This window comes from Sus scrofa, chromosome 12 (genome assembly GCF_000003025.6).
Source record: "Sus scrofa isolate TJ Tabasco breed Duroc chromosome 12, Sscrofa11.1, whole genome shotgun sequence".
In the NCBI taxonomy this organism is placed as follows: domain Eukaryota; kingdom Metazoa; phylum Chordata; class Mammalia; order Artiodactyla; family Suidae; genus Sus; species Sus scrofa.
In genome coordinates, this window is record NC_010454.4 from 15,715,940 (window position 1) to 15,731,854 (window position 15,915).

Genomic DNA, 15,915 nt, shown 5'->3' on the forward strand with positions numbered 1-15,915 from the left:
TGCTTGCGGACACTGACTTACTGAAGAAAACTACCCTAACTCTGGACTACAGTTACATAATCCGATAAATCCCCTTCCTTATATAAACCAGAGGTCAGTAAATTAGCTCACAAGCCAAATCTAACCTGCCACCTATTTTCAGACAGCCAGTGAGCTAAGAATGGTTTTTAAATTCTTAAATGACTGAAAAAAAAGTTAAAACTGTTTTGCGACAAATAAAAATTATATAAAATCAAAATTTCAGTGTCCATAAATAGTTTTATTAGAACACAGTCATAATCACTCATACATACAGTCTACGGCCACTTTGCACTACAATGACAGAATTCAGTAGCTGCAATTATGTGGCCTGTAGAGGGTAAAATATATACTATATGGCCCTTTGCAGAAAAAGTCTGCTAACTCCTAGTAGGAGCAATTCTGAGTTAAACTGTGGTACTTATAACCATAACATCCTAAATGACACATTCCCCTATACTCTGGCAGCACCAGTATACACCTGATGGTATTCAAAGAGGAAATACATTATTAGACCTCCATCGATTTACTCAAACTGCTTCTTCTACCTAAAATGCAGTTACCTCTACAATGAAATTGTATCCAGTATGCATTAATGGTGCTTGGTGTCTAGCAGAGCTGACTGAGACTCAGTCTTGGAACTATTATTTATGTAACTGTAGGAAAAGAAAATACAATTCTCTGAATCTCAGTTTCCTTATCTGTGAAATTAATACAGTAACGGCCTATGGAGCTGTAGTGAGAAACAAATGTAGTAGTATACCTAAAACAAGATGTCATCTGGCACTAAATAAACACTTATTAAATGATAACTGTACTCTTTTATCTATCATCATCATGAGCAACGACATCCTTTCACCAAAAGATGGCTTAAATGTCATTTCCTATCTTCTCTGCAAAGACTCTGAATGCATAACAAGAATTAAATGTTCCCTCTTCTATGCTTCCATAGCATATTACACATAACTATTTTATAGCACTGCTATACCATATAACTGTTAATTGTTTATGTGACTATCTCTGGACGGTAAAATGTTCAAAGTGAGCCTCTGCAAGCCTTGTTCATGTTGGTATTTTCAGTGCCAATTTGGGAGTCTACAGGTACTCCTAAAAACAAACAAACAAAACCCAGTGAATTAGTTTTGTCAAGGGCCAGCTCTAAAATTAATGCAGTCATCAAATTTAGTTCAAGGAAAAAAAACAATAAGTGCTATTTATGTTCTGAGATACAGTTTTAGGCATTCAGTGTTTTCCTTTTCTTATCTAAGCAATTGCTTTTATAAAAAGAAAAAAATGACCTTATCCATCCATCTCTAGAATCTTTATTTATCAATAAAAATTTTCGTTAAGTAAGGCCAGACCCACCAAAAAGTTTACTTAGTTCATAAGAAAACATACACAGTGTTTCTTCCTCTAAAGGGAAAATGAAGCATTTTACACCAAATAAAACATGCTGATGAACATGTCATCAGTACTACAGCTAACACTTTTCGAAAGTATACTAATATATATATATTTTTTGTCTTTGTGTCTTTTCTAGGGCTGCTCCCGTGGCATATGGAGGTTCCCAGGCTTGGGGTCGAATCAGAGCTGTTGCCGCCGGCCTACACCAGAGCCACAGCAACACGGGATCCGGCTCCGAGCCGCATCTGCGAGCTACACCACAGCTCACGGCAACGCCGGGTCCTTAACCCACTAAGTGAGGCCAGGGATCCAAACCTGCAACCTCGTGGTTCCTAGTCAGATTTGTTAACTACTGCGCCACAATGGGAACTCCTAAAATATTTTAAAAGCTTGCCAGAATATGAAAGTGGCAAGTTCACAGGTTTTCACAGACCTAGCTTGTATATTCTAAATCTTAAAAAGAAAAATAACTTCCCTCTGATGAGTTAGTAATTTATATTTGCCTAAGGCATCTAAAATGTCCTAGAAATTCTGATCTGTAGCTCAAGAAAAGTTCTTCTGTTAAACACAGAATGTTTAGATTCTCATGATGTGGCTATGCATCAATGACTGTGACTAATAAAAGGAAAACAAAGTAGACTTGCTAATTGTAAATGGAGCAATCACCAGTAATAATGTCAGTATTTTAAAAGTTGATGACTTTGCTTTCAAGGTACACAATGAATATGCAAAATCTCAAGCCTAACACTGAGTTAAATTAATAGAATAACTGTTAAAAATAAAGGTGTTTATAACTATATATTTTTTGTTTTTTTTAAGGCCGCACATACCCTGGAAGTTCCCAGGCTAGGGGTCGAAGAGGAGCTGCAGCTGCCAGCCTACGCCAGAGCCACTGCAACGTGGGATCCCGGCCGTGTCTGTGACCTACACCACAGCTCATGGCAGCATCAGATCCTTAACCCATGCAGCGAAGCCGCATCCTTATGGATCCTAGTCGGGTTTGTTAACCACTGAGCCACGAAGGGAACTCCATATTTTTTTTGCTTTTTTTTTTAAAATAAATTTCTTATTTTAGAATAGTTTTAGATTTATAGAAAAGTTGTTAACACAGAACCGGGAGATCCTATAAACCCTAAACCTGGTTTCCTATCTCAGATTAGTCTAGTCATTAGTCAAAACAAATGAGTCAATATTGATACATTATGACTAACGAAAGTCCATACTTGGCTTAGAGTTTGTTTTTATCTAGTGTCTTTTTCTATTCCGTGATACTGTATTTAGCCATGTTCCCTTAGTCTCCTCAGACTGTAACAGTTTCTCAGACTTCCCTCGTTTTTGGTGACCTTGACAGTTTTAAGGAGTACTGGTCAGGAATTTTGTACACTGTCCCTCAGTTGGGTTTGTCTGAAGTTTTTCTCATGATTACACTGAGGTTAGACTGAGATTAGAGGTTTTGGGAAGAAAGACATAGAGGCAAATTGCCATCCTCATCCTATCATTTCAAAAGTACACTGCCACAGCACAAGCCTAGTTAAATAAATATGTATACAAATATACATATTCTACATAACTGAAAAGGGAAAGTGAAGTTAGAGCTTCTTAGACTGTGCCAACATTAATGAAAATATTCATTACCTATCCAGTCTTTACTATGTGTCAGGCACTATATTAAATGTTTTATAGTTTATATCATTCAATTCTCAATAAAACCTTATGAGATAAATGTTAGTTTTCTTTTTACTAGGTCAGGAAACAGGAGTTGAGACTTTAAACAAACTTGATCACAGTTGTAGAATTAGTAAGTGCAGGATCCAGAATCTGAAACAGCCTGATTTTAAGGCTTATTCTTTTCTCTACCATTCTAGGTCACCTCCTTGCAAAGGGTGAATATAGTTTATTTTTGCATCTATAGACAAACATACCATGACATGTGAGAGTTCTAACAGTATAGTCACAGGAGATGAAAAAATTCCAAGGTAAATTTGAAATAATCTCTGATTTCAAACCTCTTCACTTCAAATTGGATATTCAGTATAGCTCACTCAGATTCTTGAGCTTGACCTAACAATTTTCTCTACATGGAGTTTCTTATTAAAGTAAGCATCGCTATAGATAAGTACTTCTTAGATTCACAGAATGATAGCCAGAGAGAATTTGGGGTTTCATCCATTTTTATCATTTTTTTTTAACATTCTATCAAGTTGCAACTTTGGGGAAAAAAAGTCTAGCACAGCAATAGTTAAAAATATAACCAAATGTCAACAATCAGAGTATATATACACCCACATTATTTATTTATAGTGTTCTCATCTGCTGAAACTGGATGCTGAGGAGGATACACATGGGTCTCAATCTTGGCTGCACATTACACTGATCTAGGAATCCAGGGATTTCGAAAAATCCTTATGCTTAAGCTACTCCCCCAAATCAATTAAATAAGAATCACGGAGAGAGAGACCCAGGAATGACTATTTCTTTAAAACTCCCAGGGTGGAGTTCTCCTTGTGGCTCAGCAGAACCTGACTAATATCCATGAGGACACAGGTTTGATCCCTGGCCCCACTCAGTGGGTTAAGGATCCGGCATCACAGCGAGCTGCGATGTAGGTCGTACACAAGGCTTGGATCCCAAGTTGCTGCGGCGTAGGCCAGCAGCTGCAGCTCCAATTTAACCCCTCATCTGGGAACTTCCACATGTTTGCAGGTACAGCCCTAAAAAGCAAAACAAAACAAAAACAAACAAAAAAATCTCCCAGGGTGACTACAAACTGCTGCCAAAGTTAGGAAGCAAGGGTAAGTGTGTAATAGAGATTAAGAGGTGCTGTGATAAGAGTGATAAAAGGAAACCATTTGAAACTTTCCATTGCTAATAGACAGATGCTGTAGGTCAAAGATACTAACAGCAGGAAGGACGTGATCTCTCAACTGAGGACAAAGATCGCATTCATAGGTTCCCTTTGTGATCTCTTTTCTTCTATTTATTAAAGATTACAACTTCATTTTGGTGACGTGGGGTGTGTGTGTGTGTGTATCATAAACTATGATAATATTGCATAATGTGGAGAAGAGTTTAACCTATAGTTGGTCTAACTTTATACCTTTGTGCTAGGCCTGATCAGCTACATTACTAAGATGATGATTTCATCTAAATGAAAGTTTCCTAAGAGTCTAAAAACGAGAAGAGCCTCTGCTTTCTTCTATTAGCCTGGGTCTCAGGGAAGCCATAGCTTCTAAAGGCTAAGGAGGCATGTTTAGGAACAGTATCAGATTTTATCTACAAAGACAGGGATAAAAGAACACAGTGCGCTTAGGGATATTCAAAGAGTTTGGTATGGCTGGAGTACAGAAAGTATGCGGAAGAGGCAGGATATGAAAGTAGAGAAGTTGGCAGAGGCAAAATCACCCAAGGCATAATCATTATTCAGGATGATCAACATGACTTTTATCCTGTAAGGGTGGGGAAGAAAATGAAGGACATTAAGCAGAGGAGGAGCTTGATCTGACTAGTATTCTCAGAAGAAAAATTTGGCACATGTTGGCACTATGAGGTCATAGGCTGAAGGGAAAGAGACTGTGGCAGTAAGCCCAGAGGAAAGGAAGGCCTGAGAAAATGCACTACCATTAAGAATAAAGAGGGAAAGGTAGGTGCATGGACTATTGGGGACTTAGAACTGCCAAGATTTTGTTCCATTTCTCATCACTATCATCAATTTTCTTTCTCTTTTCCTCCTTGAGTCTACTCTCATCAGGTATTTGCCCACCTCATTCCAGAAAAATCACTTGTATCTAGATTTCCATTGCTCAATCCAATGGCTAGCTCTTTTTTTTTTTAATTTTTGACTTCTCAAACATTTGATGCAGTTAATCATTCTCTTTTCTTGAAGCTTTCTCTTCACGTAACTTCTAAGACAGCATACTTTCCTACCTCTGTGGCTCCTTCTCAGTCCCGCTGACTTGTTCTTTCCCATCTCTAAATGTTATACTGCCCCAGGGCTCGCTTTTTAATCTGCCCTCTTTGCTGTGTACATTCCCTCGGTTATCTTAAACAGATCCATGGTTTTATGTTTCATCTATATGCTGATGATTTCCAAAATATATCCCTAGTCTGGACCTCATCTTTATGGAGTTACCTACTCTACATCTCTGCTTGGAATATCAAACAGACATCTCAAGATTTAACATGTCTTAATATTCCTCCATAAACCTGCTCCTCTCACAATCTTCTTCATCTCTATAAATAGCAACTCCAGTCTTTTAGCTGCTCAAGCCAAAAACCTTGGAGTCAAACTTAACACCTCCTCTTTTTCTCTCACCCTGTACATACAACCAACAGTAAATCCTGTCAGCATACATTCGTAATACAGCAAAACTACTTCTCACCCTTTGCTCCTGGTCAAAGCTACCTTCATCTACACCCTGGTTTCTTGGCTTCTGTCCTAGCTTGGCTTTAATCTAGTCTCAACACAGCAGTCAGAATGGTTCTGTTAAAATGCACATCAGGTCATGACATTCCTCTCCTCCAATCCCTGCAAAGGTTTCCCATCCTAATAAGAGTCAAAGTCCCTAGGTTAAGGCACTACATGATCTGGTCCCCATCACTCCTCTGTCCTCACCTCCTAATTCTTACTCTTGCCTCTCTGACTTCACTGATTCCCCTCACTGTGCTTTAAACACTCCAAGAGTGTATCCATATCAACACCTCTGCCTGGAATACTGTTCTCCCAGGTATTGGTATAGCTTGTTCCTTCATCTCCTTCAAGTGGATATACCTAAATGTCCCCTCAATGATGCCTTCCCTCACCATCCCTATCTAAAATTAGACCTCCCTACATACCATAGTTACATAAACATACTTTCTTTTTCTCCCTTCCCCGCTTCATTTTTTTTTCCTTAGCAGTTATCACTAACGTATTCTACATTTTGCTTATTTACCTTAATTTTGGCCATCTTCCCCACTACAATGTAAGTGCCATGAGGGTAAAGAATTTTGTATTCACTGTTCTAGCCCCATACCTAGAATGGTATCTGATACATAATAGGTGCTCAAAAAATAACTCTTAAATCAATGAATCTGCATGAGTAAAGTGAGTAAAGAAATTCTGGATGCCTTCGAATTCTTGATTTGGGGATTCCACTGGACTGATTATAATGTCATTAACCAAGATACAGAACAGGAGACAAAAAATTGGAAAGGAGAAAGAATGAGTCACTTTAACCAAGGAGTCAATTTAAAATCTGATTTAGGAATTCCCATCATGGTTCAGTGGAAACAAATCTGACTAGTATCCATGAGGATGCGGGTTCAATTCCTGGCCTTGCTCAGTGGGTAAATAAGCACCTGGCGTTGCCATGAGCTATGATGTAGGTTGGCAGATGTGGCTTGGATCTGGCATTGTGTGGCTGTGGCATAGGCCAGCGGCTACAGCTCCAGCTCAAACCCTAGCCTGGGAACCCTGGGAACCTCCATATGCTGAGGGTGTGGCCCTAAAAAGACCAAAAAAAAAAAAAAATCTGATTTAATCTTAACCTCTATTTAGCACTTCATCAATTTCTAGTTCTAGAACTAGGTGAAGGGAAACATGCACAGGCAGAAATGAAATTACTGACTCCCTTGAAAGCCAAATTAGTCACTCTCAAACAAGAGTTCTGTAATGATTCTCAATTCTCAACCCAGATACTTACATTTTATTTTTAAATCTATTATTCTACTATGGAGTTCCTTTTTCATTTATTTGTGTGAAACCTGGAAAGATCCATCTACATAAAAACAGCTTTTTGAAATTTCTATTTGAATGTCTCGAATATACTTCAAACTCCAAATATCCAAGCATGAAATTCTAATCTTCCCCTCACCCCTTCAATCCTGATACTCTCTATAAGAGCTCCCCATCTCAATGAGTTCATCACCAAATATTGTTGATTTTTCCTCCTTAAAAGTCTTTGAATCTATCCTCCCGTCTCCATATCTAACCTGCATCCATTCCTATATCCATTCTCTTCCAAATGCTTATCCATGAAGCATCTGAGTAATCACTCACAAAGGCAAATCTAATAATTATCCCATTTAATGTTTAAAATGTTTAAATTTGATCTCTCAACAGAAGAGATAAAAATGCTTAACATGATCTGTAAGGTTCTAAATTTCCAGCTCCATTTCTTATTAGTTCTCCCTTTATTTTCATATATATATATATATATTTTTTTTTTTTTTTGTCTTTTTATTTTTTTAAAGCCGCAGCCACGGCATATGAGGTTCACAGGCTAGGGGTCTAATCAGAGCTGTAGCCACCGGCCTACACCACAGCTATAGCAATGCGGGATCCGAGCCACATCTGCAACCTATACCACAGCTCACGCCAACACCAGATCCTTTAATCCACTGAGCAAGGCCAGGGATCGAACACACAACCTCATGGTTCCTAGTTGGATTTGTTAACCACTGAGCCACAACAGAACTCCTATTTTCCTAATATTGGCTTTCTTTCCTTTTCTGATCTCTACTCTCTGGGTATCCAGAGCAGAAACCTGAGAGACAACTATTATATATTCGGGGAGCCAGGATAAAATGGTTTTCCCCCCCAAATTCCTGCCTTCACATATGAGGATAAGTGAAGTTTCAAATGCACTAGCAAGTGAGAATTTTTATTTTATGTCATACAGGTCACAATAAAATAAACCCTTATATTTATTCCTCTTACTCTCTAAAAAGAAGGATAGCTATTGACTATAAAAATCTAATTTCTCCCTCCCCAAGGCACAGCATCTTTCTGTTTTGACTGATGAGTATATTTAAATGTATTGACACTCACTGAAAACCCAGAGTAATAAAAATCCCCCAAATCATTCTAAATATGCTTCAATTTTTTCAAATGAATTATTCTTTGTCTTATATATCTAGTTAATACTTTGTTGTCACTGGTTTTTGTTTTTCTTTTTCGGCCACCCCTGTGGCACATGGAAGTTCCTGAGCCAGGGATTGAATGTGAGCCACATCTGCGGCTTAGGGCCACAGCTGCTGCAACTCAGGATCCTTGACTTGCTGCACCAGGCCGGGAATGGAACCAGCAACGTCAGAGAGACAAGCCAGATCATTAACCCACTGTGCCACAGCAGGAACTCTACTACTGGTTTATATATATAAGTTCTTTTCAAGTACTCAGCATAATACCATGCACTTGCAAGCTCCTCATCTTTACTATATTATTTGATTGTGATAATGATGGCAATGAAAATAAAAATTCAAGATCAAAATGTTTTAAGGAAAAAAATGCTATTAAAGCTAATAACATGACCTTGATATACATAATATACAAAATTCGAAAACAATATTCCTTTCCCTAAGCTGGTCATTAGTAAGGTTCTTACTAGAGTATTACCATATTGTATTTTTCTCCCAAAGACTAGTAAATGTGAATACAATGATGAAGTGATTGAATAATAGAAATCATTAGGAACAAGCGGAACACAGAAATATTTAATCAAAGAATAAGGAAAGAGCTGAATAAAGAACCAGAAAACAAGACTTGTATGTAAATAAAGGAATTCTGTATATGAGAAAATAGCATTATAAAACACACTGGAGTAGGGAAAGGCTACTCAACAGCAAATAAGGTGGGGGAATTGCCTTTCTCTATGCCAGAAAACATAATTAGATCCCCTGCTCACACCATAATCTCATCTCTAAAAACTAACAGGAAAAAGAAAAAAAGAAAAATCAAAATGTACTAAAAACCTGAAAGTGAAAAACAAAATTTTAGCCATTTTAAGAAAATATGGGAGTATTATTTGTGATCTCTAAGGAAAGATTTCTGAAACAAAATAGGAGGAAAAAAGAAAGACAAATGTAATTAAATTAAAACTTTAAATTTCTACTGAACAAAAGTTTAGAGTTTGAACCTCGTAACCAAAAGCTAAGTTTTAAGACCAAATAGAGACTGAGAGATGCAATACATGTCACAGTCTTAAGGATCAGTCTAAGGGTTTACACACTTCTGTAAGGAGAATAAGTATTTTAGACTTTACAGACCATATGTTCTCTGTTGCAACTACTCTACTCTGCCACAGCAGTGCAAAAGCAGCCACTGACAAGATGTAAATAAAAGAGTATGGCTCTGTTCCAATAAAACTTTATTTATGGACACCAAAATCTGAATTTCATATAATTCTCGGTGACATTTTATTCTTTTTTTCTGAATAATTTTAAACAAATGTAAAAGCTATCTGCACAAAAACAGGTGGTGGGCTAGATTTGACCCATGGGCTATAGTTTGATGAGCCGTATCTAGAGTATTCACAAATCAGTAAGAAAAAGATAAATAATCCATGAGAAAATGCATAAAGGATATGAGAGGGCTGTTAACAAAAGAGAAAATCTAAAAGGCCAATAAACACATGAAAGGATATTCAGCTTTACTAGAAATTAGGGAAACAGAAATAAAAGCAGTAGGGTATTACCCTTCACCTACCAGAATGCAGAAAATAAAGAAGTCTGACCATATGAATGTTGACAAGGAGACAGTAAAAGAGGAACTCTCAAACACTTCTGAGAAGAGTACAAATTGATATAGTGATACAGGAGAGCAATCATCTAGTAAAAGTTAAAATGCAAATAACCTACGTCCAGGCAATTCCACTTTAAGGTATAGCCCTTAGATATGTATTTAAGGATAGTCACAGCAGCATTATTTGTAGTAATACAAAACAAACACTAAAATAAATTCAATCTTCTATGAGGAGAGAAACAGATAAAGGAAATATACTTATAAAATTGAATGGGAGTTCCCAGTGTGGCATAGGTTAAGGATCCACAGTGTTGCCAGATTCCATCCCTGGCCCAGGAATTACCATATGCCTGGATGTGGTCAAAAAAGAAAATAAATAAAATATTATACAATATATAAAAGAAATAAACCAATTTCATTTACACCAACAAGAGCAAGATAAGCAAGATGCAAAATTATACCGAAAGAATACCACTCCTTAGTTAATTTTAAAACAAACACAATACTGAAATAAAAACTGTTCACAGATACATTTACATTGGGATGTTTTTATCCCTAATAAAGGAGATTCAAACATCGATTATTTTTCTTTTACCAAATTCTAAATTTGTCTGTATAAGTTTGTGTATTATCTATGTCTGTGTGCTATAATGAAACAAGATTTCATTATAGCAACGAGAACTAGTGAAAAGCCATGCTATATTTTATTTTGAGAGTTATGGGAGTTTACATTTACGAAAATGTATTCTCATAGCAAAACAGAATGGTCTAAAAGGCACTGAAACTGGAAGCACAGGAATTTAACTGAGAAAAGAAGAAATCCTAAAATAAGTGAGAATGGAAGAGGGAAGAGAAGACAGAGTTAAGAAACATTCAGAAGTTTTAATCTACTGGACTTCATGACTGATGAGATGTTGGCAGTCATTTTGGGGAGAGCAGAAAGCTTCACGTATTTTCCAAATGCTTCCTGAATACACTTGCTCTGGCTTTTAAATAGCTTTTAGAACGACATCTACATTAGCTGATGACGATAATGGGCCATCAGCTATAGCTAAGTGATAGAAAAAGCATTTTAGAAAACAAAATACTTAAAAAGATGTAGCAGAAAGTTTTTTTTCCTCCACTCTGCAGTTTCTGCCAGAATGTACACACACACACACACACTCACACACACACACTGTTCAGGCTTCTGAGGGCTAAGGATACTGTTGAAAACTAACATATCTTCATCTTCAGTTACTGGAGGAAGAGATCGAAGAGTTTGAGACCACAAAAGTACAAATGCTGGTTCCAACACTTACTGTATCACTTAGGCCAAGTCATTTAACTTTCTTTCCCTGCCTTTTTCTTTTTCTCTGTTTCTGCTAAATGAGTAAAGCAATAGAATTTATCCCATAAGGTGGTGAAAATTAAGTGAATAAAATTTACATATGTATGTATGTGTGAATTTATGTATGTATGTATGTGTATCTTTGAGTGTTTGCTGTTATTATTCATTCTTCAATTCCTCAGCATCCACTAAGTACTAGGACCTTACTATGTGCTACAGAAGAGGAGATGACAAATTTATGTTGTCTGCCCTCTTACAGTATAACAGAGCAGGGACCTATGGGCTCCTGGGCACAAAAGCCTTTCTGTTTTGCCCATTTCTTCTTCTTAGGAAAGGGGCCTCATTCAGCCACCATAGCCTTCCCCCGAGTTCCAAGGGACAGGTTCAGACAGTTGCTGATCAGGGAAGGAAGGGGGTGCAAAGACAAGGGAGGAACAGTCAAAAAACAGTAGTAGAGCCTTGGGGCAGGATCCCGGTTCCCTCTCAAGGGATACACATAATGACGGAGGCACCCTTATACACCTAGAGAAAAGTTATGTTCCTTATGCTTCTTTTAGAAATGAATACTTTAAAACTCAACAGCTTAGAATCCTTCCTGTCCTTCTCCCTGGAAGGACAACCTAAACACAATCACCCATACACTAAAGATTAGGCACCCTGAGCGTAATTGCCTGTGGGTTAAAGATTATCAGCACATGATGTTTTTCAGGAATTTTCCTAGTTTGTTCTAATCTCTGATCAATACACCCTTTCCCAAGTTCTGTTATTCTAGGCAGTAACCCAGAGGACCACCACCATGATCATGCCAACATCTCCTGAGTTCAGCTTCGGTAACTAAGATTCCCCCAAAGAAAGAAGAATATATGTTTGCCCCAATCCTGATTTCTATGTGCAAACCTGTTTTTCCCCTTTTTTACTATAAGAAAATGAAGCTCCCTGCAGTTCTTTCCAATGGAGGGCACAGTCTTTAAGGCATTAGCCTGCTGTGGCCTCCTCTGCCTGGCAAAGCAATAATGCTATCTTTTTCTTCTTCACCCGAAACTCTGTCTCCATGTTTCTATCTGGCACCAGTAGAGAGAGGCCAAGTTTTCAGCAACAACAGTGCACAGCCATTTACAGTGTGAGAGACAGACATGTGAGCTAATGTGCTGTCTTCACCCTAAGTAATTAGCAATTCCTGAAGATAATTCTCAATCTATCTGAGCCTATCAATAATTTTAATGTCATTTAATCTTTGAACAATTGCTAAAAATTAATGGGAAAGGCTCATGGTTACAGAGAGAAAAATCTTTACTACACATCTGTGGATACTGTCATCTTCATCCTTTTCTCCAAATTTTTACATAATTTTATTTCTTCTATCCTAAAAGATTCATATGTAAATAAATCTAATGCTAATCTGAACAATACATAAATAAACTCCCAGAAACATATCTCTCAATTTCTCCCCCTTCTAAGAATGTATTCTTTTTTTATGTCTTTTATTCTTAATTACACTATTACTGTGAAATCATAAAAGCATACCCTAAGAAACTACCTGGGTCTTAAAATTATAAAGACAATGAAGGCTAAACTAATACTAACAAGAGCTTTTTACTGCTTAGTTGAAAACTATTCTCTATTTATAATATAAAATCTTTTATTTTTATTCCATAAGAGTATTTGTACATTTTTTTAAATAAAATGATGTTTATTGTCAAAAGCATCTAGTATAGCAGTCAATCCCTCATCAACTTACTCCGCAACATTCTCCTTCAACAAAGCTATCTTAATTGCATCCAGCTCTCTATCACAAATTTACAGTATAATCCTTGCCAGCCATTTTGTTTTCAGCTTGTAACACTAGCAGCCAGCTGCCTTCAGCCTGACTCTATTAGCATATCCGATAATTTACAAAATAAGCACAGAAATGGAACTAAAAGATACAGCTGATTTGTGTCAGAACAGAAAATACATTAGATACACTCGTTAAAGATGCTTTTTAAAGGATGCTTCTCTACTTCAATATAATAATTGAAATTAATAATTATTTTCTTAACTGCTCATTCCTGCTCACAGTAATTTTTCCTTCCCCTAGATCCTACAAATAAGGTTGCCCTTTTACTATTTAAACATAAGACTTTCCAAATTTTAATAAAATAAACTACAAGTTTATTTTAAGTATGTTTTATAAAAGGATAAACGAGTTGGTTATTTGGTACCGTAATTTACAACTATATTCCAGCAGACTACCTAGCCAAGAATAATAAATATTTAAAAGCTAACATACATGGTTCTCACATCTCAGTGTTTCTAATAACCAGCAGACAGCAAATAATTCTTCACCTGTTTGACTTGCAATAGCCTGCTGTTTGAATGTCAACAATAATGTGCCCTCACTAAGCACCACTAAAGTCTTGGATGACAAACTATCTAATGCAACGTGATGGGAAAGGGTAGGGCCAAAGAGTTTCTATTAGTGTCCTGTTGTTTTTCAAAAACTCTTTTCATTCGTATCCTTTCCCCTCCCCCAGTAAGTCCCACTCATCCATATTTAATAAATGTTCTGAAATTATATTATTCATTAACCCATTCCATCACTTAACATAAAACTCCTTTTACAGAGGCTCTTCTGGCTCATTAAATAACACTATTTAGAAAGTTTGTTAACTTAATAGAATGTAACACTCCCTTGAAGTAACACCAAGCCAACCCCCCCAAAAAGCAAACAAACAAACAAAGAACCTGCAGGGAAATAAAATGCTCAAGGATAACGATTACCAAAGTGCTTTAACTTCATTTTCTCTTCCAAACCCCTCCCTGTCTCCAAGGCATTTTTGTGTTTTTACTGTGATGCTAACTAACCGTGCAGGCTGCTGTAGAAGCCTCTGGTTAGAATGGATTTCAAGGCTGCTGTGTCTTGTGAGGAACCAATCAGATTTCTTTGTTTCATCTGCAACATTCCATCAGGGTTATATAACATTTTAGATACATGAAACAGTCTACTAATGTAGTATATTTCGATATATAGTTAGCTATCTATTGTCACTTAATTTGGCATATAAAAATCCCGTATTATTCTTCTCTGTTATTCAATAAAATCAAAGGAAGACAGTACAGAAGAGAGGGTTATTTATTTTTCTTTTTGGGGAGAAGGCAGAGTGAATTTGCTTTGTCTAAAAGAGAGAATTTTTGAAAATACAAAATATGAGCACTCTGCAGACTAGTAAGATTAATGCTGATTCTTATTTCTGTCTACAGTAAAGTGGGTGAGGTAATCCAACACAGTAGCAAACAGCCATACAGTTGTTAATTCTTAGCACATACAGCATGTCATCGGTACAGAATAAAACATCATAAACAGGTTTTAAACTCAGGCTTAATCTTCTGAACATTTTTTAAAGCACTGAAAAATTAAGTATTTTAAAAGCTTGAAAAAATATTTTCTCAAACGAGAAAATCTGAACTCTAAATGTCATAGTTCAATTTAACACCCACAATACCAATCAGAAAACAGTATACCAGCAGCATTGTTAACTATACGATCAGAATACTTGCAGTACACTTGTCCTGGAACCACACCAATATTCATATTCTCTCCCTCTGCTAGAGATAACGCTGCATAACTTAACTACTGCTCCTCTGTGCTATTAATGTAACAACTCAAATATTCAAGAACAAATTCAGCTGGAACCTGTGAATCTAGTCTTTTCTTTCTTTTTACAACTCAAAGGCATCCCACATACGATGGTTACAAATCAGCACAGGATTAAAATAGTGCCCGAATGCATAAAAAAGCTGAATCTGTTGGGTGTGGCTTAAGTAAATATATCTTGTCTCAACTGGACAGCTCCCCAGTAACATGCAGTCGCGGACACCCAAAATATATGAGTACATAAGTAAAGTGCTTCCGGGAGGGGGTGGGAAACGAAAGCTCTATGTTTTTTCTATGCATGATATTCAATTGTTTCTATACTGTACTTCTAAAATGATAGTGCCTGAGTCAGTGCTGAGCACTGCTCAAGAAACCAAGGACAGAGAAATTTTACTTGTCCTACTTCCTCTCCTTATTTTATACTCACTGTCTACAACATGGCCGTTCTGACTAACAGTTAGCTTTCACAAAAGATGTAATCATTTAAATCATGACTATGTGCAATGCAAAGTCACACTGCATTACAGTCATCAATAAAATATGAAGTGCCAAATCCAGTGTTCATTCCACTTATTTTCCATCTCACCAGAGGATGCTCTACTAATGTTCTCTACTATTATAAAATGAACAATATAAGGAAAGAGACATTCCTAGGAGCTGCGACAAATGTGCAACAGAAAAAAGAAAACCTGTAAGTGTTACTTTTTTAAAAAATCCAGTATTAGCAGAAAAAAACCTTCATGTATAGGTCTATGTGTGGATATATTTATATCTATACATATTACACATATTTACAAATATCAATCTGTTTATAAGCTACCATGCATGCAGTTATTAATGCTACATATGCAGTATACCTAAAACCTCTCTCTATAGAGGGCATGCAGATGTCAGAACTAAACATTCTCATTCTTAAGTGGCCAGAATCAAATATTAAAACAGCTAAGGACATCTGACATACTGAACTACATCTAAGCCGTTAATCTTGTTAAACAATTTTCTCTGCTATACACAGTGTAGCAAACCCAC

At 36.8% G+C, this 15,915-nt stretch overlaps 1 protein-coding gene across 15 annotated transcripts in view; it reads right to left on the reverse strand.

The window, feature by feature from the left end:
• The window catches only part of TANC2 (tetratricopeptide repeat, ankyrin repeat and coiled-coil containing 2), a 365,248-nt gene that overhangs the window by 267,356 nt on the left and 81,977 nt on the right, over window positions 1-15,915 (reverse strand). Inside the window, exon 1 of one of the 15 annotated variants that reach the window (XM_021068125.1) lies at window positions 14,013-15,902. The exons of the other annotated variants lie outside the window; for them this stretch is intronic. Within the exon in view, the coding sequence (XP_020923784.1) occupies window positions 14,013-14,031 (19 nt within the window). The 5' untranslated portion in view covers window positions 14,032-15,902. Of the gene's footprint in view, window positions 1-14,012; window positions 15,903-15,915 lie in introns of those variants that run through there. 15 annotated transcript variants of the gene reach the window in all.